General features: G+C 40.8%; 2 protein-coding genes and 1 pseudogene across 2 annotated transcripts in view; 1 reads left to right on the top strand and 2 right to left on the bottom strand.

Annotated features, from left to right (window-relative positions):
• The window catches only part of WWC2 (WW and C2 domain containing 2), a 63,428-nt gene extending 51,707 nt beyond the window's left edge, over positions 1-11,721 (top strand). Inside the window, exons 19-22 of the mRNA XM_009707027.1 lie at positions 2,387-2,479; positions 3,631-3,873; positions 9,379-9,506; positions 11,493-11,721. Coding sequence (XP_009705329.1) covers positions 2,387-2,479; positions 3,631-3,873; positions 9,379-9,506; positions 11,493-11,559 — 531 coding nt within the window. The 3' untranslated portion in view covers positions 11,560-11,721. The remainder of the gene's footprint in view (positions 1-2,386; positions 2,480-3,630; positions 3,874-9,378; positions 9,507-11,492) is intronic.
• A 3,425-nt stretch (positions 11,722-15,146) lies between these two features.
• On the bottom strand, positions 15,147-15,804 carry LOC104166929 (annotated as a pseudogene).
• A 1,236-nt stretch (positions 15,805-17,040) lies between these two features.
• Positions 17,041-17,694, bottom strand: LOC104166927 (claudin-22-like). Its single transcript, XM_009707028.1, has one exon. The coding sequence runs from the start codon at positions 17,692-17,694 to the stop codon at positions 17,041-17,043; it is 654 nt and encodes a 217-aa protein (XP_009705330.1).
• Positions 17,695-27,119: the final 9,425 nt, after the last annotated feature.

A 27,119-nucleotide genomic window follows, 5' to 3' on the forward strand; every position in this document is an offset into this window, starting at 1 on the left:
GACCCGATGCATAGTAGAACTGACTTTCAGCAGAGTTGCATACTCTTGCAAAACACCTTTACTAGGGCAAAAAAACATCCTGTTGGAGAGAAGTAACACAGATGCCTGGGCTTGCTGGCTGCAAAAAGTGCATTTCCCTGCGCGTCAGCAACTACAGCTCTCACGCAGCAAAATAAGTTGTTAAAACGCAGAATAGAGTTCACTGTAAACTGCCATTGCATTACCATATTTTAATAACGTAACTATTTAAGGGTAACAGTGTGGAAAGAGCTAAGTCATCAGTTTTAAACCTCACTTTGTATCTCAACTGGTTTTAAACCTGGGCGGCCCAAATCCTGCAGTAATTACATCTTTGAAAGATGTGCGAGCGCTGCCTAGGGGCTGAGTTTTAAACGTGGCTTTGGCAACAAAGTTCTCCAGTCTCTCTAGATCTATGGTAGCATAGGGGGAAAAATAATATTTAAATTGTCAGCCCTGTTGCTAAACTAACTGTGAAAATCATGTGTTCAAAGATTTAAGCATGGATTTCCAGCACTATAGATTTTAATTACAGACACCTTAGAAGAGGCAGTTTATTTTGATCTTTAGTTTCTACAGGTTACTCACAAGTAGGACTTCTTAAAAAAAAATACTTATGCTTTAATTCTTCTCCAGTTCAATTAGAGGTCGTTGCCTTAATCATTTGGGAACATTAAAGTTGATCACTTCTCTGTGATTCTTAATGGCCTAAAAAAAAAAACCCCACACCTGTAGTCAGTATCTACATACTTAAATAACTGTTCTATATATCCTCCAGAATGAAACACAGCAGATAGTTTTGTAACAGTCTTTACATAATTTGGATAGATTATTGGCTGAATTCAGAACCTAGCCTTCATCTTAATTCCTGTACACTGGAAATTAGTTGTATTGCCAAAAAAATACAGCCGTAGCTTACTGCCTAGGGAAGTCTTCAACAGGAGGTAACGCTAGTTGCTCTGATAGTTTAGTTAGCATCAACTCCTGAGGTTTTTGCATCTGGAAAAGTATTGGGCTTTTGTAGCTTTCAACATTGCTACGTACCTGCTGGCAGAAGCCAGAATCTAAAAAAAACATACCTTGAATAAACCATTCTCTTTCTCATTGTGTATGGCATCGCCTGGAAGCAAAATGTACCCTCAGAAAAACCCACGTTTGCAGAGATGAATCTTTTGCAGTTTCAGAAATACTTGTAGCCTGCTGTCAGGGCTCAAGAGTGGGCACTGTAGCTGCACCCGAGTCCACAGAGAGGGCTGAACAATGCGGGCCTCCCCAGTCCTGGTCCCCAGCTTGCACCCCAAGCATATCCAGCCTTGCTTGCTTTGTGGTGCTGTGCTGGAGGAAAGAGCCTGTTGGATACACTCTGGCTAACTGCCAGCTGCTCTCTTTTCAGAAGAGATGGCCTAGCTTTAAGAAAGCACCTACTCTCATACGATATTACAAAAAGCACAAAGATTTTTGAGGCCTAAAGGACAGACCCAAAGGCTGTTGGTGCCTTTGAAAATCTCCCTTGAAAAGTGCTGAAAGAACATCAGTGATGCAGCCACCTGTGCGTATCCAGGGGTGAGCTCCCAGTAGTGGCTTCATGGTGAAAAGCCAGATTTGTCTCTCGAGAGGTGCCGTTCATATTGCAAGGGGTTGTATTTCTCACCCCCAGCTCCCAGCCGGTCCTGTGGAAGCATGCTTTAGGGCTCTGGCTCTGGTTATTGAAATGTTAGCAGAATGATTCTTTTTGGCTGTCCTTCTCTGAAGAGGTGAAATAAATATCCTGCAGATAGATGCTTCTGTTTTCTCTGAAGGGTACCAACACGCGTGCTGATGCATCTAACAGTCAGTCTGCACTGATGTATGTGGAACTAATGCTATAATTAAAAAGAATCTACTGCCAAGCGGCGGTGCATGTTTTTGAGAAGCAGGAAGTGCTTCAGGAGGAAGCTGTAGGCACACCTATACTTGTTACAGATAATAACAAGAAGAATACAAAACCACCATTTATTGGACAGGTGCATGTCTAGAATAATTTACCTTCCCTGTAGTAAATTTGTTAAAAGCCTGCCCCAGGTAAATGAAATCTATAGTTTATAACCTGCAGCCAAGCAGTGGTTTGGCAGTACTTCATAACCATAGTTACCTTCCTTGCATTCCTAAAGAGTCTGCTTACTGTTCATTCAGTAAGATCAATGGTTGTCTTGGTTTAGGAATAGAATTTTAGAGTAGCTGCTTATTCTAGTTGAAAAAATTTGTACTTTATACTAAGAATGACCTACATGTATGTCAACACTGAGGTTTTCTGACTGGTTATATCAATACAGATGTATTTGTATATGAAGGTGCTTTATATCTCTGTTTGTTATGTACATTTTGACAGCTGAATCGAAGTGACAGCGACAGCTCAACACTAGCCAAAAAGTCTCTCTTTGTGAGAAACGCCACAGAACGGCGGAGCCTAAGAGTTAAACGGGTATGTGCTATGTTACCTGGACATGGTTTAAAACAAAGTATGGGGAGAGAAGGAATAACAAATGACTTAAACAGTATGCTTTATTTCAAGTATTTCAGCAAAAGCGATGCAAATACCACGTGGAGTCCTGTAGTTTTAGGCTGAAATCTCAACACAGCGGTCCCGGTCCTATCTCTTCTCCCACCACCAAAGCTTATGGTGTTGTAGTTGTGGCTGAAACCAGCAGCAAGACGCTGGTGCTCAGCATCGTGGATCTGGGTTAAAGAACCCAAATATTACAAAGTGACCCAAGGTGGCTTATGCTGCACAAAAGTCAACACCAGCAACATTTATCTTGAGTAATTTGTGGTGGGAACTTCACAAGGATTGAGATGTCCTTTTAAAGGGGATTTACTCTTTGAGAGTGAGTAGCAAAAGGATATGAAGGACAAGAGAGTAAGATTGTATTTCTCTTGCATAGAGTTAATTCTTACCAAAGGCAAGAGAGTTATATTTTAATCCCGATGGTAACTAAAAAACCTCTTCTGCAGAAGGGTTGTTACCAGGTAGCAGGACTACATTTGGCATAAGAAAGAAATGCTGAACAGTCTGGGATGGCTTCTCCTGCCTGACTCATGCGAAAAGTCAGTGTGAAAGGACAGTAAATAATCTGAAATACGCTAAAGAAATGCGTGTTTACAGAGTTCATAACATAATGTGTTTGCTTAGGCCTTGAAAAAGCAAAATAAATAATCTGAAATACGCTAAAGAAATGTGTGTTTACACAGTTCATAACATGATGTGTTTGCTTAGGCCTTGAAAAAGCAAATGTTTATAAAAATAAATAATGTAGTTGAAATCTATGGGGCAATCTGTGTAGTGTTGGTCTCCCGGCATTGTGTCACCCTGGGGATCAGAACAGGGGTTTTTTTGTTTTAACCTGTAAATATATCATTCTACACCTGGTTGGAGAAACTTTTGCATTTATTTTTAGGTAGTGACTGAAGAAAAATTCCCGGATAGATGCATTTTTGGACTTGGATCTCATCATAGCAGCTTTCTGCTAAAGAAAACCAAAAAATATTTGAGCTTTTCTGCCTGTATTATGTCAAACCCTACTGTAGCCTCTCTAGATAATAATTTTTATTGTTTCTGTCTCCCAAATGATTCAGCCTGTTTGCCAGCCAATCATGCGAAGAGCTACGCAAGAGTGCCCCATACGCACTTCCCTTGACTTGGAGCTGGACCTCCAGGCATCACGCACAAGACAGAATCGTCTGAATGATGAGCTTCAGGCCTTGCGGGATCTTAAACAAAAGCTTGAAGAAATGAAAGGTAGAGGAGAGACAGACCTTCCCCTGTGTGTGCTAGAGGATGAACGATTCCAGAAACTGTTGAAACAAGCTGAAAAACAGGTATGAGCAGCATACAGATACTGTGTGAGTGAATACGCATATGCCCCTACCTTTTTGTATAAAATCAGTAAAGAATTCAGTCTGTCATGTTAAAGATTTTTACAGAAGCTCACATTTGACTAATTACACCTCTGAATTACATAGTGTAAACAATATTTCTTTATTAGTCAATACTAGAGCATTTAAACCTAGAATTTGAGGTGGTATTTTTCTAGTGCCCTCTAAATACTTCAGTAATTCAGAGTAGAAACTATTATTTGGAGTCATAGTTGTGGTTCGTGTAGTAGAACAGCATTTACTTTAAAATTAATTTAAAATTCATGTATCCGAGCCATACTTCTACAGACATGCAAATGCTTTTTGTCCTTCAGCATCAGTTGGTTTGCAGCCTGCACAGAACTTGTAGCCAAAAGATGTTTGTAACGGGTAGAGAGAGAGGCAGTGACCATTACTTACAGTGGTAGGGGTGTGTGGGAAAGGCAGTACTTCCACTGTGGCTTATTTCCTTATGCAGGACATACTTGTTCTAGTTTTGGCAAAGGAAAGGCAAATTCTATTCTCAGTGTGATGGTCTCTAAAACAATACAGGTATATATGTACTATCTCTAAACTGCTGTAAGGTAATGGGATGCCTTCATGTGGACAAAAGACAGAACAAGTAAGAGGCAACACTGACAAGTTGGAACATGGAAAATTCCAACAAGATAGGTTAAAAAGTTGGATGTTGTGGGGTTTTAGTATTGTTTGGGGGAGGTTGTTTGGCTTTTTAAATTGTGAGGGTGATCGTACGCTGGAACAGAGGCCTAGAGAGGTTGTTAGGGGAGGAAAAAACCCAAACAAACAAAAAACCCAACCTCCACAGTTGGAGATACTGAGAATGTAACTGGACAAGACCCTGAGTACGCAGCCCTCGCTTCACCCACTCTGAGCAGGAGGTCGGAGTAGATGCTCTCTGGAGCCCCCTTCCCATCTATGTCAGTCAACGTACATCAGTTTTCAGTGAGGGGAGGTTTCTAGTGACATCCTGGAGGGATCTGTACTCATAGTTACTTATGGCCGATGGAGATTAGTGTCTCGATGACGCCAAGTTATTCAGAGTAGTAAAAATGGAAAGCAGTTTTAACAAGGTGCAGAGGACCTCCTAATGTGGAAGCAGTCATTGTTGGTTTTGTTGTTTTGGTTTTTTAAAAGCTAAATGTCAGTAAATAGCCTTGTGTAGAGGAGGGAAGGGATGATCCTAATATTTAAGGATACAAAGCTGAGCTCTGAATTAGATGTTAGGAATAAGCTACCCCGGATATATGAAACAAAAACATGAGTGAAAACATCACAGCGATCAGCAGATGTCAAAAAGCAAAGATGACAGGAATTACTAAAAAAAGAAGTTGGAACAAAACAAATCATTGTTTTATGATATAAATACACGTTATAATACATGCCTGTAACTTAAACATTGTTCAGTTCTGGTTCCCCTTCTCAAAGTGGATAATAAAACTCCAGAGGGTCAACAAGGATGGTCAAAGGAGGAAACAGCTCTCATGTTAGGAGTGGCTAAGTAGCTACAACTGAAGTCTGTAAAATCATCAGTCAAGTGGAGGAAAGCAATTAATCGTTGTCTTGTATTACACAGGAAGCAGGGAATTGAAGAGGTGGCAGGTTAAATGCAAGCGAACATAGCACAACATTTAGAAACTGTAAAAATGTTTTCCGCAGAACACTGAATCCTGCAAGTTTGCATAGGTTCAAAAAGCAGTTTGATAAATTTGTGGAAGAAAAATCCATCAGAGGTCATTGACCATAATGATATCTCCTACTTCAAGAAGTCCTTGGCCATCTGATAGCTTAGGAAACAGAAATTTTTCCCAATATGTTCTCTCAGCTCTGTGTTTATGCCCTGTTGTGTCCTCTCTGTCTTCCTGTCTCTCTTTCCTTGGCATCTGCTGTTGGCTATAGCTAGTGGAGTTCTAAAATGGCTGAACGGAGTTCAGGCTGAGCATTGACAAGTGTTCTGAAAAACTCTTGGGCAAAATGAGATAAGACAATGTAATGTTTAAACATCACACAATGTAACTGTGTGGTTTTTTTAACCGTATGAATGCATTGTATGAATTTGATCTTTCTAAGTTTTAACTCATAAAAATAGTAGCTTATATAAAAGAAGCACAGCTAAATTTATTTAGAAGTTCACAGTTTAATGCTGGACACAGGATAGAAATGATAATTTTTAATTGTTTATTTAATTTAAAACTACTCCCACTCTAAAGCTACTCCCACTAGACTAGCGTATGTTTCTGCAACATTTAATATTATAAATCCTTTGGATTTGTGCTTTCTTATTTCAGCTGGCTTTTTCAAGGCAGCAGATAGGTTTGTCATACACCATGACAGACACTGCGATGAGGAAAAAGGGTAATAACATACATGCCTAAAATATATGCAGGCTGCAGCACAGCATTTAAGTCCTTCTTTCCAAGCTAAAAGTCAGAACAATGATCGCAGCTGCTCCACCTCTTTGAAGAGTGCTTAAAAAGTTTCTAGAAATATTTCTACCCTTAAAATCATTGCAGCCTTCCCCTGTGGAGCAAAACAACCCTGAGAATGCTGTGCTCTGCTGTCAGTGCTTCCTCCTGGGTTAGCAAAACCCAGCAGCCTAGAGAACATTGTCATAGATTATTTTTTAGATCCTGCAGGCATTATAATGGCGCAGACTAATGCAGCAGCTGGAAGTGCCAGAGAAATTGAGAGAGTCTCAAGTGAAAAATGAAACCGCAGATGTGGGGGATGTTGAAAATCAGTGGCTGCTTGCTAGCACACAGTTACTCTGCTTGAAGCCAAATACACAGACTCCGTACCTTCCCTTCCCTTCCTACCACACCTTCCGAATTACAGCAAGTACATAGAGCCTGCTAATACCTGCAGATCAGAAAACAGTAGGTAATTCTGTGCACCAGAAGCATTTTCTCTAGTTTAGATTGCATTTTTGTGAGAAATCATGCAGCATTTCAAAGTTTGACTATTAGATCCTCATACAGGTAAGTTTTCAGACACCTAGTGTCCTCTGAAGTACTTCCTCTTTGTGTATGTCTGAAAGATTTCCTGCAAATATCTGTAAAGATCTTTATTTCTTTTCAGTACATCTTCTATGTAGAGGTAATCTGTAATTAAGTCATTAAGACCACAAATAATGTCCTTGTTCCAGTGTTTTGGTGTTTAGCACAGTTAAGAGTTTTTCTTTAGATTCACTTTCTTTCTTCTATACAAAACCACTGAAGAACAAGAACAGGAATTAGCATCTCAGCTTTAGTTTTGATAGTGTTTCTTTTTTGTTGTCTTGGGCTTAAGCTAAGCACATATACAGAGATTCCTATCTGGCACTTATTTTTGGCAGCTAAGTGCCAGATTTTTGGCACTTACTGAATGTATGGCTAATGTATTGGTGTGCTTTTCTGTATTTTATATAGATGCAGGATTCACTGTCTTTATAAATCACTCAAGAAACATGATCTGAATATAAAGCTGGTCATGTATGTACTTTCTCACCTGCACACTCTTAGAGACATTGAGCTGAAATCAAAGTTTCTGAGAGCATCCTGAAAAAATAAAAGGATTACGAAAATGAAAAAGGAATATGTGGTAACAGAGAGTATGAAAACAAAGATGTCATCTGTGCTGTTAACCTGAAAGGCAGTAGTCACAAGAATCTTGGGTATAGTTAGGGAAAAGATAAAATTAGAAAATTTTGAAATATTGTATGTTTAGTGCTTTGATGATAAATATTAACTAGGGGACCTGATAAAACATATGGCCAGTGACATATGTAAAATTAATTAAGACACTACCAGTTGTAGATTGTGAACTTATGTTCACTAACTAATAAGGAAAACAACATTTGTAGGTTAATATCATTTTAAAATCATAGCTATTTTGGAGTTGGGGACTGAAGAAGTTAGCAGCAGTAGAAGCTGAGTGGATTTTGAGTGAGTTTTTGAAAGGGTGGTGCTCTTTCATGTAAAACACTCTTATATGAAAAAGTCTGGAGTGCGTTTCAACAGACAAGAGGGTACCACTATCCTGCTGTGGACAGATTTCTATAAATACCCAGTATGAAACTGATAGTATGGACTACCTTTTTTTGAATCAGTTGGTTTTGGTGTTTGGGAGTCTGTTGGGTTGAATTCAGAAATGGAGATTTGAAGTCCTAAGTTACAAACCAACTTTGAAGATCGCTGTTTCTGGCTTGGGTGTGTGTTTTAATTTGAGATAACAGAACAGCATTTTCAAGTCTGAGTGCCTAAACTTAAGCATCAAAAATTAACCTCTAAAGAACTTTAAAAATTGTTTAAGAATGTGAACTGCTTCTATTAAATTTTGATGGCTGGCAAAATTCAAAATACAGTAAGTAACATTTGTCTGACAGTCCCTGCAGCCTAGAAATGAAGGTAGGTGCATACACAAGGTGGCTTTGTCCATGCCGCGCACCCCACACGCGATGGGGGTGATAATGCATGTGATATGAGACTTGCCGCATATCAGCAGTGGCCATTTGTCCAAGAAATCCAGGTGACTGCCCACCTAAAAAGAGCTGCTGTTCAAATTGTTGGGCATTCAGAAACCCTCGCAAACCAGAACTCTTAATAGCAGTCTGTTGCCAAAATGGTGGATGGTACGGCTGCGATTGTCCTCTTGATGCAGCAGTGCTTGGTAAAGACATATGTAATGGAGCCAGCAATACTGAGGTACAGGAACACCGTAACTTACTGGGGGGTACGTAGCTACTCAACAATGTTCACGTCAAGAAGGGTCCTTGATCTCTTGTTACCACTGATGTTCTCTTCACTTGCCTTGGCTTTTACACCTCTACAATGCAAATGAAAGGAGCGAGTCTCGCGTGTAAAACAGATGTCATGTCATGAATAAAGCACAAAAGTTCACTAATATTAACTTTGCTAACAAGGTCAACAAAACTTGAAAGTGTATTTTGAGAGCGTGCCTTCTCTATTATTGTTGTGGTTTTTTTTTTGTCTGTCATTTTAGAGTAGGTATAGGCAACTTTCTTGAGAGCTTTCATGAGGAAATAAAAGTATTTTATATGGGAAGAGAATCACTGCCTCCCAGTTCTAAAAAGATATTTGGATAGACAACATTTGTTCATACAAATTTAGGTATTGTCTAACTATAGCCCTAAGAAATATGTCATCAAAATGTATAATGCCTAGTAGCCACCTGTGATGGCATGGGATTTGCTCTATTTATTATTTTAGGAAAAGCTCTGTTATCTTATTTCATGTCTGTGGCTTAGGCTTGTGATGTCAGTTTTTTGTCATGCAGACCCTTTGTATAGAGGTTTTCATAGAATCATTTCGGTTGGAAAAGACCTTTAAGATCAAATCCGACCAGAAACCTAACACTGCCAAGTGTTTTGTTCGACACAGAGGAATTTGTCATTTCTTTGAAATGAGTAGTTGTTCATTATTAGCAAAATATAGTTATTTTTCCTGTTTACAGGCTGAACAGTCAAAAGAAGAACAGAAACAAGGTTTAAGTGCTGAGAAATTGATGAGGAAAGCATCTAAGGATGTATGCCGGTTACGGGAGCAGAGCCAGAAAGTGCCGCTGCAGGTGCAGTCATTCAGGTATGGCCTGTTCTGCTTTTAGTGAAGTAACATGAATTATTTCTAAATATAGTCAGACGTGTCCTGTAATATTAGTCAAAAATCGACATGGCTTTGACTTGCAAGAAACATCACGCATTTATTAACATAGCTCAAAGCTGGAGTTTCAAAGGACGGGGCCTGAGTAACTCGCTCAGGTGGCAGTACGTCAGCTCAGCTGTGGTAGCGAGGAAGCGGAGGGAGAAGTTTCAGACCTCTGTGGCATCTGCTGTGGGCAAGCCGGTGTGTGGCCATTGCCATGGCTCACCTCACTCGCAGGAGGTTGACAATGGGCTTTAAGTAATGGGATCTCTCCCGGTGATGGCGGATACCTGAAGCAAATCGCCCGTCAAGGAGAACCAGAACAGTATACACCTCATCAGGAAACCGATTAACCACTACTTGTGCCTTGCTCAAGACTTACTATTCAGGAAAGATCTTGAATCTCTCCTCCTTTTTGTTTCCTTTTGGTTGTGGGAACAGCAACTGATTACAGGAAGCAGTTAATGAAGTGTTCTTGCTTAGCATAAGCCAGAATGAACGCTTTCTATCTCAAACCTTAATTCTAACTGGTCTAAAAGGCTGGACAGTAAGTGGTAGGCTAGCAGCCCAAAGGCCACACTTCTATATGAAAGTAAATATAAAACTGTTGATTGAAAAATACAATGCTTACTTTTCCACATAGAAACAGGACTGGGAGCTAATTTAATCTGTTTTGTCACTAATTTTTAAAGTTTGGTTTCTGGATTCTTATATAGGAAATTCAAGTCATCTGCTACTAAGCGTGAGGATTTTTTTCCTTTTTTTAACCCAGTCTGTTGTGAGCAGTTTGAGAAATCCGTAAGCAGATAGGGGCCTATGAGGCACATACTGCAAACCGCAGCTGTAAGTGATGCAGAATCAAAGCAAGAGAGAAAGGAAAGGGTTTCCTCAGCAAAGAAGTGTTGGAGCTGAGCTATTTATCTTCAGTATGAAATTCAGAGCATCTTCAAAGAGCTTTCACTTTCTGTCCAAGTCTGGAGAAAGAGTTTTGGTCAGTGCAAGTCATTTAACAGTCATCACAGACAGACTGCTGCCCAAATTTACAGGGACACGTAGCAGTGCTCAAGACACCGGTCCCCTGCAAGAAGGGTTTTGTAAGACTCCCGTTCTCCTTTATCTTTTAATTACCACCCAACTAGCCAAGGAATCCAGTTTATGTAGTTGATTTTGCTCTGAGCTGCTGTTTTTGATGGAAACTCAAGCTTTGCCAGTAGAAAATGCGGTTTAGTCTACTGGACAGATCGTTACCTCCTAAGGCTGACTGGTACACGCCCTGCCAGTTGGACTGGTTACAGTGCTGTGGCCTCACAGACAAATCACATGGAGGCATTTTTGAAGCTCTCGAGAAGAATGACTCTTCTGAGCTTTAATTTTTAAGCCCCCAATACTTACCATCTGCTTTCTAGGCTGCTGGCAGACAAGCTTGTGTAAACTTGTTATGCTTCAGTAATCTCTCCGTTCGTAGGAGACAGAAATGGTCACAGCACAGGGGAAGTGACTAAAGAGTGGGTTGACAATTCTGCTTCGCTAAGTCTTGCCCAGACCCAAATTTCTTCCCGCCTCCCCTTTTCCCAAGTCAGGATGAAATGTTTTATTTTGCCTTTTCATCCCCCCACCGAAATATCATAGGAAATTCAGTGACTACATCAATATTTCAGTCTTACCATTGCAGTTATTAACAAAATATTGATTTATTTTTTTTTCTGTTTCAAAATTAGAGCTGCTTTTTACATAAATCTGCCTAAGGAGGGAATTATGTCAGAATGCCACATTTGTTATAAATTTAGTGTTTATTTTCCTCACTGTGTATTTTTCAAACCTATGTTTTAAAGAACTATGCTGTAACATTAGCAACTCCACAGCAGATGACATTGGAGTCATGCCATAAATAGTAAAATAATAACTTGTTTCCTTTTCCAATTTCAGGGAGAAGATCGCGTACTTCACAAGAGCAAAGATCAGTATACCAGCCCTTCCAGCTGATGATGTATAATTATGCATTTTCATTGAAGTGTTTTTCCACTTGTTCATCTCTTTTCAGATGAACTTTGTAGTTCCAGTGCCCTGCTTTTAAAAGATCTTCTATTTTACATTCGCTATTGATATGTTTATTTGTAAAATACAGTGAATTGAATTGTTGTATGCTTAAAAAATGGCAAAGAAACTCAACAACCAGAAAACCAAAGTAGATTAATTTTGGTATACTGATGCTGATTTTGTACAGTTTGTATGTATCGCATGTGTGCTTTTATTTTGTAAAGTTGGAACAAAGGCAGTACTAAGCATGTATCCTGTTGAACTGCACTGTGTTGAGAAATATTACGTTCAACAGAAGATCGTTTATCTTTTCACTATTTTCATGTGAGCAGACTGTGAAGATGGCTGTTTTGCCATGCAATATTTTTGTACAAGAGTGTGAGTTTTATAGTTAACCACAAGTGTAAGCTCTTTTCCAAAACATCAAGGCTGCTTCACAACAGCTGCTAATTAGATTCATCACCTACATTGGAATCTTGTTTCTGAAAACAAATTCCTTGTGTCTTTGCTTTTTAGTACTTTGTAGGAAGAGACAGAGTTCAGAGTTTAGTTTTGTGAATGTACAGTACTTTAACCTGCACTAAAAGGTTTCTTGCATCTGCGGGAGAGTAAGAAAGGCAAGGCAGACAAGTAACCCTAAAAACTTATTAATGAGACTACCAAAAGGGGCAGCTGCTTTCTGACCTGGAAGCTGAATCAAATTCATAATACCACCATTGACAGCAGAATAGTTACATCCATTGTACACTTAAAAATGAGAGTTTCTCTATGTAATCTGTTGTCCTAGAGGCTGTCTCATTGCCAACTAGGAATACATAAAAGTGTCTGTCAGGTTTACAAATATGAAGCTGTTTCATTTAAGTATTTGTACCAGGAGAAAAATCTGTCGCATACTAACTCCGATATCAGAAGTCTTGTTGGTAGGGTAAACCCTTTCTGAAAAAGAAAAGCTGCTGATTAGAAGTCTTCACATATTTTGGTACAATAAATAACATTTTTAAAAAAACACAAATTTAAAAATACCCAATTGACCCTGTATGCTATTGAGGGTGGTTTAGTAAACAGATTTAATATAAGGTTTAATAAATAGATGTGAAGGGCACGTTTCAAATTTGTCTTAGAGGAAGCAGCCTGCTAGGAAGAAGCATCAGCTGCGTTCTGTTAGAAGCCGGGAACATGAGGTGCAGGTGTTTAAGCATCCCTGCCTTGGTAAACCAGTCGGGGTCTTCCCTTCTGTGGGTGCTGTGTAAGCAGGTGGACATTGCAGATAACAGAATTATTTCATTTTCTACTCAATATGTTGCACTTGGATGTATTTAATTCACTGGGTCAAGTTTTCTTCCCCAAGCAACAAGCCACATACGCACGGACTTCATCTTTCAAAAAGGCTGTAATTACTTGGTGAGAAAATGGAAGCAAACATAACTGCAACATGGTAGCAGCTGTCTTAAATTCAAAGTGACAATTCTGTGATGAGAGGTCTGTCTAACACCCAAGGCTTTTTTTATGCACAAATACATCAGTTCTCTTAAATGTATAGCCAAGCATGCTATTTTGGGCAAGATAACTGATTGAACATCCTTTATGTATGCCCCATTTGTTTTTTGTTTCTTGGGTTTTGAGGTAACATTCATGTTTGAAAGGTCAATTTAAAAAAAAAATAAAAAATCTGGAATTATTTAATGTAGAGGTGAGATGAAGGTTGACAATTTCAACTTCTCGATTTGATTATATAAGTTGTTTGTAGAATGATGTTTAGAGGTGTACTTTATGATTTTTCTTTTATTTATTTACAGTCTTATTTATGTTCTGTTTAATATAGTTCAGTTCTGGCCATAAAAATATTTGACATTAAGAATACTATTGTTAAAAATATTTAGAGCTGTCTAAATTCTTGCTGGATTAGCTGTTCTCCTCACATGTTGAAAAATTTTCAAAAAAATTATTATTGTCTGATTTGTAAGCATGAGGTGAGGTCAGAATTTAAGTATTGCTGGCTTTAGCTTGCAAACCTCATTTAAAAATGAGAGACTTAAGTGTACTCATGCTCCTCATTTTCTTGCTTGGTAAAGTTGAACATATTTATAGGCAGCTTTTAACAGTTCTGGGTTTGGAGTTTGGGGGGGTTTTAATCTGAATTAGTAAATTCACACTTGAATTCACACTTGAAACACTCAATAGAATAAGCTAAAATAATACATACAAAGAAACCCCCATCAGTTTAAAATTATAAATATTACTCTCGAAGTGGAATTCACTCTGCACAGCAGGGTATAACGAATGTAATTAGTTCTGCTTCCAGGTACCAATGTCACTGTAGTTGCATATCTCAACATCTAAATATTACTGGTACAAGAATATTTAGCCAAATGAGCAAAGTTTAGCAGAAATTGTAATAGAACACAAATCAAATAATTTTAAGTTTGGGTTTTTTTAGTATTGCTATGTTTATACTGTATTAAATATCAAATGCTCAGGACTGAACTAAATATTTAATCAGGTTATATTCTGAATGTGTTTCTGTTCTAATTTTGTCTGTAAGAGTATGCAAGTACATCACATAGATTAACTTGTCTCTGCACTTTCCATGTGTTTCAGTGATTGGAAAATACATTTTTTTTAACAAAGCTCTTTTCCAGACCAGTGTTTTATTTAATTCTTTTATTGCCGTTCTATGTCTTTATATGCTCTTGGCAGAAACAGATGGCTGCTACAGCTTTGTCAGTGTAAAATCGTTGCAATTTATAGAAAGTTCACATCAATCACTGACAAGTCTTATGATAAGTTGTATAGAAACTGATTCATATACTTGAAGTTGGTTCGTTACATTCATTAAGTATAAAACTGCAATAGCAATGAACACGGTCAATGCTCCACTGGACGACATCTCATTATTATTCGGAAATACTGGCTTTCCTTAGAGAGAGGGATTGTGCAGGGATGCAGGCAGGCAGCCTTGCTCGCTCTGTCTCTCACATGATGGAGAATCTTGTATGAGATGACATTATGTCTGAGAACGTTTGGTTTACTGTAAATGATACAGGTCCAGGGAACTTCATTCAAGGTTGTACTGTATTAGGTTTTTGTAACGCATGTGGAACTGGCACTACAAACTGTTGCAGGACTTAAACTAATACCATTTTTGTAAAAAAAGACATTGTGTAAAGCAGCCTCAGTAGGAGTTCTGCCATTTAAAATATGGTCAAGTCCTCACGCATGCCTAAAGATTAAAAATTTTATGCTTGCCCTAAAAAACCAACCAACAAAAAAAAAAACCACACACCAAAAAAAACCCGAAACACAAAACCCTTATAAAAACAGAATCTGCAATTGATCAGATTTTGGAGAAATACAGTTGTGACTTAGATCTCCATAGCTCATCAATTAATGTAATTAACATTGAAGGTAAGTAGTGATTAAAGGAACTACTTGGTATGAAACAATCCCAACCCCTGATCTTGTAAACACTAACCTGTCTGTTCAGCAGACCTTTCGTACTGTAATGCAAGAGTAAGAAATGTGAAAACCTGGTATCTACCTGTTTTAAAGTCTTCCATTTCCAATTTCCAGATGTTGATGGCTGTCTTGCGTATCTGCCCTTGCTTCCTGCGCTGGTAACGGATGGTCAGAGGATAAGCAGATTGTGGAGAGGAGCAGAGATCCCCCTAGAATTATTAAAAAAATCCCCCAAACCAACCACTGCATCCCCTATTTCCCATCTGGGCACAATTTCTGGGATGCCTTCATCCCAAAATTCCTGGATTGTAATACAGGCAACCCAAGAAACAGGGACTAAGGCCAGAACTGCAGCCATCCACAGGAGTAGTCCTCTAAGTAGTATCAGCTGTTTCTTTAGCTTCTGCTCTGTATCCTCCATCTTTAGGCAGTCCAAACCAAGACTAGAGATCACAAGGCTCAGAAATCCTAGTCCCTTTGATGTCGATACTAAAATTCTGGAAATCTTGAATTCTAGAGGCAAAGCTAGGAAAGAATCTAAATCTTTACACTGTGCTCCTCCTACATCTTGGACTGTACAGGTTTGCCAGTGTCCCGTGGTCCAAAGCTCCAGTACATTTAAGTCTAAGTTGAGATTTTTCCAGTCTGGTAAATAGTTACAGGTACCAGTTAAAATCCATCCTCATACAGACAATAGAAACCCAGCTTGCCATAGCCTGTGTCCGTGGGCCAAGTCCAGTTTTAGCAGTCAGAGAAGTGCTAAACTGCTGGCTTTTGCGGACACTGTTCTGCTCAATTCTTTGTCGTGCTGAACATAAGCAGAAGTTAAAACCATGCTTTATAAAGCATGAAATAGTCATCCTCCTCCTGCTTTGTGTTGCCTGGTTCCATGTGCAGTTTTGGGGGACAGGGAGGTAAACCAGTAGCTGAAGGGTATGGCCACAGCTGGGCTCACCTTTCCGTAGTTTTGGTTTTGTTTTTTTTAAAAGAAGAGCATATGCTTTGCTTTCCATCAATCTGCTAAAGCATTACAACAGTTCTGCTAGTTTTGGCACGCAGGGTTTTCTTTTAAATTAAGTTTTAATCCCGTACTGCTACACTGTCACTTACAGGAAATGAAGCTGCCTGCTTTGTGGCCGGTTAAATAGCATTTCTTTAAAGTCAAAGGTTACACGTTCAGAACAAGATGTTGCTGTAAGCGACCGGAGCTTAAGGAGCCTTTGATAGGATGCACAATGCTTCAATACCTGTATTGGAAGCAGATGGGGTAAGTATTTTTTAAAGCAGCACTTCTCAGCCTATTTTTGGTGCATAAAGTATGTGAGTGCCAGAAACGCTTAGAATAACTTGTATGGGCAGCTTAATGTGCCAGTCGGGGAAACCACAACTTACTGGCTATGAAGCACCCAGCCCGTAACACCCATGCACAAAAAGACATCTGCAAAGCTCGCTAGAATTTCAGAAACCTATGGTTTTCTTAGCGTAACAATTTCCAGGTACACAGAAAAACAAATCTGCTACAATGCATGTATTTACAGCTGTTTAGGATGTGAAAACTCTTAGGTTTGTACACTGCTGCATCAGGCAAGTGGAACACTGCAACAGGGAGTCAAGCTTTGAGGCTCATTTAATGGGTTACGTATGAAAATGAAGCATATTTTGGTTAAAAGTCAAGCTGTAAGGGAACATGCATATTCGTTTTCTGGATTTTTACAGTGCAGTTGAAAAAGCAAAAGCACCTTTTCTGCGCAGTCTATGAAAACTTCAGCATTTTGCTGCGAAAGAAAGTTTTAAACAGCTCTGCAGGTGAGAAAACACATCACCTTCCAATACCGGTTACGGAGAAAACAGACATCGTAAGTTTAGGAAATCAGCTAGGTAACAAAGAGGCCTTTGAATTACTACTGGAACAAGCTTCTGGCTTGCACTAGGGATTGAAAAAGAGAGGGGAGTCTTTCTGTAGTGCTTAAAAGTTTCCGTTTTAAGGCCTAGTTTCAGTTTCCAAGTGTTGACACTGATCTTGCTGTTCTGCTACTGCGTAATGGGCTGAAGATGGATGGACTTCAGCTGAACAGATTGTGCAATTAAGTAGGGATCCTCCTAATATAAGGCAAAATCCAGCAAGCCAGCCAACAAATAACGCTTCCCCAAAATCCCACCTGGGAACAATGTCTGGTATATTCTCATCCCAAAATTCCTGGACCGTGGAATGGGCAACCCAAGAAACTGGGACAATAACTGTAATCCCCGAGATCCAGAAGAGCATTCCTCCAAACAGCAACAGCCGTTTCTTTTGTTCCTGTTGCCTTTCACCAATTTTCAAACAGTCCAACCCAAATCCCGAGAGCAAGAGGCCCAGAAGCCCCGATCCGTTGGAAAAAACCATCAAAATCCTAGAAATTCTGAGCTCCGGAGGCAAAGCTAGGAAAGAATCGAAGTCCTTGCACTGCATTCCCCCTTCTTCCTGGACAACGCAAGCTTGCCAGAGTCCCATGGTCCAGATCTCCAGTTCATTCAGTTCCAAGTTAAGGTTTTTCCACTGGGGCAGATAGGTGGTGAGACAGGAGAGGACCCATCCCAGGAGAGCGAGTAGTATGCCACTTAATTGCATCGTTGGTTGATAGACCAAGGCCATTATTAAGAGCAGAGTCCTAAAAGCGTGAGGAGGCAGGTCTCCCCCGCAGGTCTGTAGCAACTGCTACCTGGAGTGGTGGTGGAAGCTATGATGATTTTAGTTCTCTGCTGCCCCAAATATAAGCCCTTGCTATTAACCCTTTGCAAGCTCTGAAACCCTTTTTTGTTCTTTACGAAGATAAAGTTTCACATAAAGGACGAAGGACTTCACTAAACCATGAGTTAGGCTTTCCGATAAGGATTTGATCTGTTACCTTCCAATTTGCTTGGTAAAATTATATCCCAATGCCTGATGATTACAAGCCTGAGGATGAACAAAGAGGGCTCTATGACCCCTCACCCTAAAACACAACAGAAATCTTTGTGCTTCAATACGGATTAATTAGATTTTAAGTGGTGATAAAAAGGCAGCTCTGTGTGCAACAGGACTTCATTGTAATAGCTAAATTTGAGATTTCAGGGATGTAAATCAAGGCCTTGTAAAGAAAGGTAGACTGTTTGCCTATAATCTTTATTCTTAGACTTCCTCAACATACATAATGGCTTATCTTCCACGGCCTTGTTTTATGTCCCCAGCACTGTAAAAGACACTTTGTAAAAGATCCTTACGTTTCACATTTTCTACATTCATTTCTTTTAAAATGGGCTTTGTTTTGACTGACTCTTACGGGGAAAAGGAGACGGGCATAGTGAAAGTACCGTAGAAAATGAAATCCTAGACATCCCTCCACCATAATGAACCCAGGCAGATCATCAGCCAGCGTAAACTTTACCTGCCCCAGGACTTCAGCAACACCGTGGTAGCAGCTTACACCAGCTCTGAGTGTCCCCTTTCCTAGAGCCCATGTCCCAGATGGCACGGAGTGTATACGCTCAGTGTTTAACAACATTTGGCACTCAGTGCTCCCAGGGCCGGGAATGCCTAGTGCTTTTCTGATCAAAGCAAGATACCATTATGCCATTACCCCATTAGGAAACACTGCTTTTTTCCTGCTCTCATGTCAGCTACACTGGTGCTCGTCTGCAGGGTCAGCAAGGAGAACGGTCGCCTGCCCTTCCCCTCCGCAGACGTAACGGCACAGCCCGTACGGGAGGGAGCTGAGCAGTGTGAACACGTGCACACATGTACCACCCAGAGATGTCCTCCAGTCTTTCCTGACTTCATTTCCTAGACGCGATAATGCACTCGTCTGCTTATTTTAATCCTCAGTTGCTCAGAACGGGCTATCAGGTGATGGAAAAACATTGCCTTTGAAGGTTGCCAAAATCCAGAAGCATATCATTAAGAAATTGCACCATGAGAAGATCTTTTCTTCCTCATTTCTGTATTGAGTCTTAATTTCTAATCCCTTTGTTTTTCCCCGTCACAAGCTGCGAAGAGCCAACGCAAGGAAAGACGATCTATTTCCCTTTTGCTTGTGTACCAACCCAGTCCAACAGCTTACACCCGGTCAAAAAATTACCACGCACAAGAGCAGGAATCACCAAGGATATTACTGACAACACTGGGTACAAACTGATGCAAACAAGGCTCTAACTTCGGTCATCCACTGTGCAAAAGAAGAAAAAAGACCAACCCTGCATTCATTCAAACTCCAGATTGTACTTTCAGATTTGGCAGCGTCGTTTCTCTCCCCTTTCTCTGTTCAGAGCAAGAATGCCAGTTCTGGAAATCATCACGACATTCAATGAGAAACTCCATAATGCCATTTGAATAATTTTTCAGATGGATAAACAACTACACTTCAGGAGCGCTTCTGCTCATTCAGAGGCTACATGCTTATTTGACTTTAAAATCACGCTTACTGCCAGACTATTACTGGAAGCCTGTCGCGCTTCCCTTGTCTGTGACCATTTAACATTTTCTTCTCTGCTCTTAATTCCAACAGCCAATACAGTGTGAGAGCACAAGATCAGGCCTGTGAAGTCCATTCATTTTGCTAATGTTGACCACAGCTGGAGCAGTATGCCAGCCTTTAAATTTTAGTAATCAAACAGAAGCACTGAGACGGCCACATCACTAAGATCTGCCAATTGAGTTCTGCAACTTGCTACTGACCATGCACTCACTTAGAGCAAGTAAAGCTTCCTTAGACTGTCCTGTGCAAGATTATAAAAGAATCCTTGTTCTTCCCGTGGAAAAAAAATAGGTAAGACTTGCCTTGTCACCAGGACAGTAACAAGGTCCGAACTGCCTTTACTTGGAACTTACTGGCCTTATGAAAATCTCAGCAAAACCATAAACAAAAAAAGATTTTCCAGATGAACTGCCATATGTAAATTCTCAGGTCAGTAACTGCCTCATCTCCCTTGTACTTCTTCACACTTTTCCTCCTCACCATTATTTCTTTCTCACATCTAAAAACATCTCATTCCCAGAATAATTTTATTTTGGTAGACTTGTGCCTACACAGAAAGTAACACGCCAGAGTTACTGCAGAGCCTAAGGGCTAGAATTGGGCTCCCATCAGTTTCTGCCCTACTGCTTAGGGTAATTTGAAACATAAACCCAGGGTGCACTATTGCAATGACAAAAAACATCTGCTGACATCTGGCCAGACTAAAGCAACCGATCATCTCAAGGGGTTTCAGTGCAGACGGCCTCTGCCCCCCAAGCCGGTGAGGCAGGGAAGCTGCCTGCCAGGGACCCCCCCAGGCACTGCCATGGGGTCTGCGCACAAAGTGAGCTGCTCCAGGACAACCCTGCCCCTTCCCCTGCCCTCTCCCCCCCACCCCCCCCTTCAGGTAAGGAAGGCGAGGATGAATTTAGAGGGGGTTTTGACCATTTTTTTCTCTTTCCCCACCCCCCTGGACTTTAAAGCCTGATGTAGGTAACATTCAAGGATACCATCCCACAGAGGCTTAAGCAGCTAAAAATCATCGCAGCATATGAGGAACGATAGGACAAGAGGAAATGGTCTCAAGTTGCGCCAGGGGAGGTTCAGGTTGGATATTAGGAAGAACTTCTTCACTGTTAGACTCGTTAAGCGTTGGAACGGGCTCCCCAGGGAGGTGGTGGAGTCACCATCCCTGGAGGTGTTCAAAAAACGTTTAGATGTGGTGATTCAAGAAATGGTTTAGTGGGTTTAGCGAGCATGGTGGCATTGGATATACGGTTGGACTTGATGATCTTTGAGGTCTCTTCCAACCATAATGATTCCATGATTGTGCAGAGAAGAGAGATTTCTGGTCACTTTGCCAGTGCCAGCCTCATGCAGGAGCCAGCAGAGGCTCTCCGGAGCCCAGCACTTCCCACAGACGTGCAGATCCGTACATCTCATGCTTGCTGCTGTTGCCATTTGACAATTTCAGCTGCCAGTTCTGTGAGACAGTGAGTTTTCGTACCTCTCATTACAGACAATGCCCGTGAAGAATATAGCGCAGGTCATGATCCGGTTCCCCCAGTTTCAGTAATGCTTTTTAAAGCATTGGAGATCACATAATTCATTCAAACTAACTTCCAAGCATCATTTTGCAAACTGATTTTGACTAGACTAAAGCAGCATGGGGGTGGTCAGCATGCATATCATTTTACGCAGGTAAGTGCACTGAATTTTCACTCTCCATAAAACTGTTTCAGGCTGAACACAAGGATTCTGAATCTTATTGCAAGTAACACATACTTTTGCTAAAAGCTTTAGCGCTACACTAACTCTTCTGGGAACCTCCATGGCCAGAGACAGATACACTGCTGCTTTACCCTCTGCAAAGAGTATTAGGGAATTGTTGTCTTTACACAGCTCTGCAGCCCACGCAATTATTCAAATGTTTTACGTTCAGCATAAGCGGAAAGAAATATCAGGTGCAGCACTTAGGGAGCTGATTAGGCAATTTAATCCCACAAAAGCAGTCAGCATATTATAAGAGACTGACTCTTTCCTATACTTCCAGTTCCTTTATAAGGCATAAGCATGTTCATGTTGTGGGCTTGTTTATTCTCCTCCAGCAGTCCAAAAGTGTGCTCATCGGTGAGGTACGACTGTCTCTAATAACGTTCCTCAGACACTACTGTAATTTTTACTAATCTGAAGATAGTCACAGAGTTCCCTAAATATTTTTTCATTGCTCATTTAAAGATCTAGTATTTCCATGAATCATTCACAGGTCTCTCCTATCTTTAGATTCCCATCTCATAGACACATATGCAAAAAATGGAAAGAAGAGCCAGCGTATAGATTTTCTGTAACTGAATCTCAGCTACAGCCAGTAAAACGTAACTGCTCTCAGAAGTTGGCAAGGTAACGTCTTCAGCATCTTACTACAAGTGAGTTCATTCATTCAGCTTGGCAATCTTTTGCTTTCCACCTTATTGCTTGAAGCAGAAGTTGCGGGAGTCGGCATTTTCTTACTCAACCAAGAACCCATTTCTTCGTGATGCTGGAGCATCTTTTGGTTTTGCATCTCCAATGTGTCTTTCAGTGAAACCAACAGAAACACCAAGCAAAGAACAGAACTCATAACTGCTATCCATACTGACTTACTCTAGTCTGCAGTTAAGTGAACTTTGACAAAAATAATTATTTGTGTTGGTAGATCCCAAAGTTTCAGGGTGCTTCAGAGAGTATCACAGTAGAGAGAGTTTGACTTCTCCCCAAATAATTATCTGTGTGTCTCCAACCACTGAGAGTCATAAACTTTGCAACAGATAGCAGGTACATTCTGGCTTGCTAATGAGGTGGATCGATCTATTTATTACTAAAGTTATTATGGTTCTTCTTCTGTTTGATTTCCTCCTTGTTTCCCCCACTGAAATTACAGTACCAAGTTAGACGCAGCCTCACACAGAGCCGGAAGGGTAGATGTAGTGCTCACGTGAGAAGTCCAGTGAATCAAACTGAGACAACAGCCAGAAATACTCCATCCTCCAGTTCATGAGTGGTACTGGTTGTTACACACCTGCTTGAGCCCTAGCGCAACCCACAGCAGCAACCCTTAATTACGGGCAATTAGAGGCCATTACGAAAGCAGGGAAAAGACACAGTATGGAGGGGGGTACGTGGGCGGTGAAGACAGTGACAATTTCCATTTTGGAAGGGGAAGAGAGAGTAACTTTTAAACATGCACACAGTTAGCTCACGGTGTCATTACACTTTCATAAAACATTTAACTCAATATTTAGAGGTGATGATTTATGAGACTACATTATTTGTTTCTGTATTACATCTGAAGGTAGTGCCCCTCAACGAATGCTAGGACACTGCTAGAGCAAAGAAGCCACAGACCAAACAACTGAATATTTTGCAGAGAAGTTACAGCAGAAGGGGACAGTCCAACAGAGACAAAGCAAATCACACGAAGGCCGTATCGCCTCTTCTGATCCCCCCTCCCCGACGCCGGCAGAGAGCACTCCCCAGCAGCACCAGCACTGCTGATGGCCTTACACCGCCAGCGTGCCAGGGCTGGGATGTAGAGAGCAAGGCAAAGCCGGGCTGAGGGCGGCAGGAAGGTGAGGACTCGGCGAACACATCCCACCTCGGCACCTTCGAAAAAGCCAGGAAGGGGCTGCAGAACCTTCTCATGTGGGAAAGGGGCACAGCCATCGTTGGCCCTCTGAATAGGACCTCCTTGCTCAAACGGGCATATTCCCAGCTTCTCAGTCTTGCAAGGACTGCCCAACCCTGCATACCGTCCCTCTTCAAATACTGGATGTAATTCATTAAACAAGTTTAACAAGGGCTTGTTATAAGTGCAAAAGAAATGTACTTCTGGGAGTGAAAGACCTTGCTAACAGTTTCGCTTCTGTAAGATTAATCAAAAACTTGAAATAAGATGTCGTGTAAGATTAATGGCAGCAGGACAAGATCTAGAAGGGAAAGGTACTGAAAGAGTCAAGCACGGCAAGGTGAAACTGCCTATTTCTGCTGTAGGGACTTATGAATAAGGCCGAAATAAGAGAGGGTAGATTTGCCATCCTTATACTGAAGAATAAAGAATGCTTTAAGGCTCAGTACTTCAACCTTTGCAGAAACTTTTCCATCACCATCCCAATCCAGACTTCAAAGCGAGGGTTGACTGGGTTAGAAAATTAGCCTTATTCTTCAGGGAACTATTTTTGATGTAGTGTCAATACAGGAGATTACTGTAAGTATGAAAACTCATGTCACTTGAACAGTGATTGGAATGTGATTTCCTTGAATGATGGAAGACTAAGAAATTAATTTCTGAGCTGTGAAATGTGTAGGCTTCTTTATCATTATCCATCCCTTATTATGAGAGTCTGGTTTAATAGACTGTTACATATATATATGTCTATAATGCTCTTCATTTAACACCTGCAAGCAATTATTACAATAAGCTTTCTCTCATTCCTTAAGACACATTTCTTATTATCAGTAAACTCATGAGAAATTATTTGTAGCACCCAGATGAACCTACATGGGGAATCATTATTGCACGACAATAGGGATTACAAAGATAATATGGACTTGTTAACCATAAATTAGAAGACTGCACATACCTTTTAACATCAAGCTAGCCAGAGGGTGAAATGAGCTGTCAGAATTTCTGACAAGTGAAGAAAGTGCGGGGCACCTGTGGCATTTTCTTCATCTGCCATAATCGAGATTTGGGGAGAAGGGAGAAAAGAAGCTGAACAAATTCATGGTAGTCATTTGAAATACAATTGTTCTTCAGATTCCAGGGGGTTAAGCTGTTTTAGTGTTTTACCTTTTAAGGTGCAGGGAGCTAGGAGATGCATAAAGGGAAGGTCTTTCCTAGCAAGCAACTGTTCTCTCTAATGTTGCAGATCTTTTTGGCTACAAAAAAAGCGCAAGCTTTTCTTCCCTCCCAGAATTTAACCAGGATTTAAATATCCCCCCCAACTGAAATCTAGGCAAGCTTATAGTTTAAAGAGTTCATGACATCCTGTCACTAACAAATTAAACCATTAACATTTGTCAGTATTAGTTAAAACTTAAATATACACCTTACTGTCATCTTCCATCATATTCATCCCCACCCTCTCTCTACTCCCTCTCCCCTTCCCTACTTTACATCAGAAAAGCTAAAAGGCCGCTATCTATTCAGGTTCCTTCAGGGGGGCAGCGAGGAGGGAGTCAAGTAGAGATGCCTGTGGCCACTCCTGAGGAAGGGATGAGTGCGGGGAGGGAAGGAGGAACAGCAGTTTCCTCCCTTCGCTTTCCCCTGGCCCTCCCACCGACTGCAGCCACTCAGCAGCATCCTCAGATGTCAGATACTGCCCGCAGAGGTGAGAAGGACGATGCACAGAATAATCCACTAACACATCTAATGCATGATGTATTGCAAAATATGGTATAGCTGAGCCAGGCGAGACTGCAGGAGTTCTGATTAATTCTGTGTCAGTAGATTGAGATAATGCCTGCCCATCTTTGGTATCAACCCAGAGAGAGAGAGAGAACTGCTGAAGACTTCTAATATCATGCCTCTGCAACAGTTATGGGATAGTTATTTCTGTTTTAACTAGTTGATGATGACTGCATATTGGAAAAGTATTAAGTATCTTCTGCAAAGTATCACACACTTTCTAAACACACCTGCATAGATATTGAGGGCTACCTCCGTACCATAGATTCAAACATTTAAACAGAGAATGCTTTATCCTAAGTGAAAGGCAGTGAAGAGGTTTAGGTTCTGACTGCAGGAAAACAATTGTGAAGATGACTACAATTGGTATTTCCCAATACAAAGATAACCTGTGTTCACTTGAGCAGACATCTGCTTTGAACTCTTTGGCCAGTCACAAGAGTCTACTTTTTCTTTCACATAGTACCCACCAAGACATACTGGGAAAGTGATTACTCTGCAAGATACGCGAGTCTTTGTATTATCTTATAAAATATCCCATGTAGACAAAAGGTAGCAACTGCAGGAGTTAATGGACTGTATAAAGACAATGCAGACACACATGTTATACATTTATTATTATACATGAGCTCGGTATACATTTGCAAAGCCACATTCACTAATACAAGAACGGCAGTACTAGGCCAGGCCGAGCCAAAAGTTTATCCAGCCCAGCAGAAAGAGAGTGTAACAACATGATAAGGATAGATTGATACTGTCTCCATCCTACAGTGTAAAGTCCCCGCTCAGGGATCTTTAAGTCTACATCATCATGTGTAGTAGCCTTTGATGGACACTTCCCTTGTGAATTTGCCCCTAAAGCACAGACTCATACCTTACAACAAGAACTTCCACAGTTTAATTTTGCCTTGCATCATTTTATCCCCTGTAATTATAAACTCACTGCTAGATCATTTTATCTCCTAGTCCCTAGTTCTTACGTGATGTCCACTATTCTTCTGTTGTGGTTTAACACCAATCAGCAATTCAGCCCCACGCAGCCGCTCGCTCACTCCTGCCCATGGGATGAGGGAAACAATCAGAAGAGTGAAAGTGAGAAAATTTGTGGGTCGGGATAAAGACAGTTCAATAGCTAAAGCAAAAGCCGCACACGCAAGAAAAGCAAAACAAGGGATTCATTCACTACTTCCAATAGGCAGGCAGGTGTTCAGCCATCTCCAGGAAAGCAGGGCTCCATCACGGGTAACGGTGATGTGGGAAGACAAACACCATCACTCTGGACATCCCCCCCTTCCTTCTTCTTCCCCCACCTTTATATGCTGAGCATGACGCCATACGGTATGGGATATCCCTTGGGTCAGTTGGGGTCAGCTGTCCCGGCTGTGTCCCCTCCCAACTCCTTGTGCACCCTCAGCCTCCTCGTGGGTGGAGTGGGGTGAGGAGCAGAAAAGGTCTCAACTCTGTGTAAGCAGGGCTCGGCAATAACGAAAACATCCCTGAATCACCAACACTGTTTCCAGCACAAATCCAAAACATAGTCCCATAACAGCTACTATGAAGAAAATGCACTCTACCCCAGCCAAAACCCACACACTAATTCACTATCTCAAGACTATTCTTTTTGGTATATAACTCATCAATATCCTTATGCAGAGGTCTTGTCCATGCTAAAAGACCTTGGCTTGTTATATATACAATTATCTCTAAACAGATGAAAGAGTGGTGATCTCTCTTGTGGTTATCCTACCTTCCCACTGTCAGGGTTCAACACCGTGTGCATGTTATCATTCTGTAAGAGAATTAATGTGGGAAAATAAACCTCTCTTCTTTCACAACACTACCATCACGACTGTCATAGTTATGTTCCTGTTCACAAAAAAAAATTTCATTAAAATCTTTCCTGAAGTTGGAAATATTGTGAACTGCACCATCTTGTTGGTACGTTGGTATGCTGGTATCTGCATTTTGCCATTTTGGGAAAACAAGAATCCTGCCCCAAGAAATAAAATGGAAAAAAATGAATTCTCTCAACAGTAGTCTGCTTGAAATCTAGTATCTTCCACTGTAAGATATGATCCAAAAGTGGGTTTGGTTTGTTGTTTTGTTTTTGTTTTTTTTAAATAGGAAGGATACACTCCCAAG

Source organism: Cariama cristata, unplaced genomic scaffold, assembly GCF_000690535.1.
Source record: "Cariama cristata isolate BGI_N322 unplaced genomic scaffold, ASM69053v1 scaffold9599, whole genome shotgun sequence".
In the NCBI taxonomy this organism is placed as follows: Eukaryota; Metazoa; Chordata; class Aves; order Cariamiformes; family Cariamidae; genus Cariama; species Cariama cristata.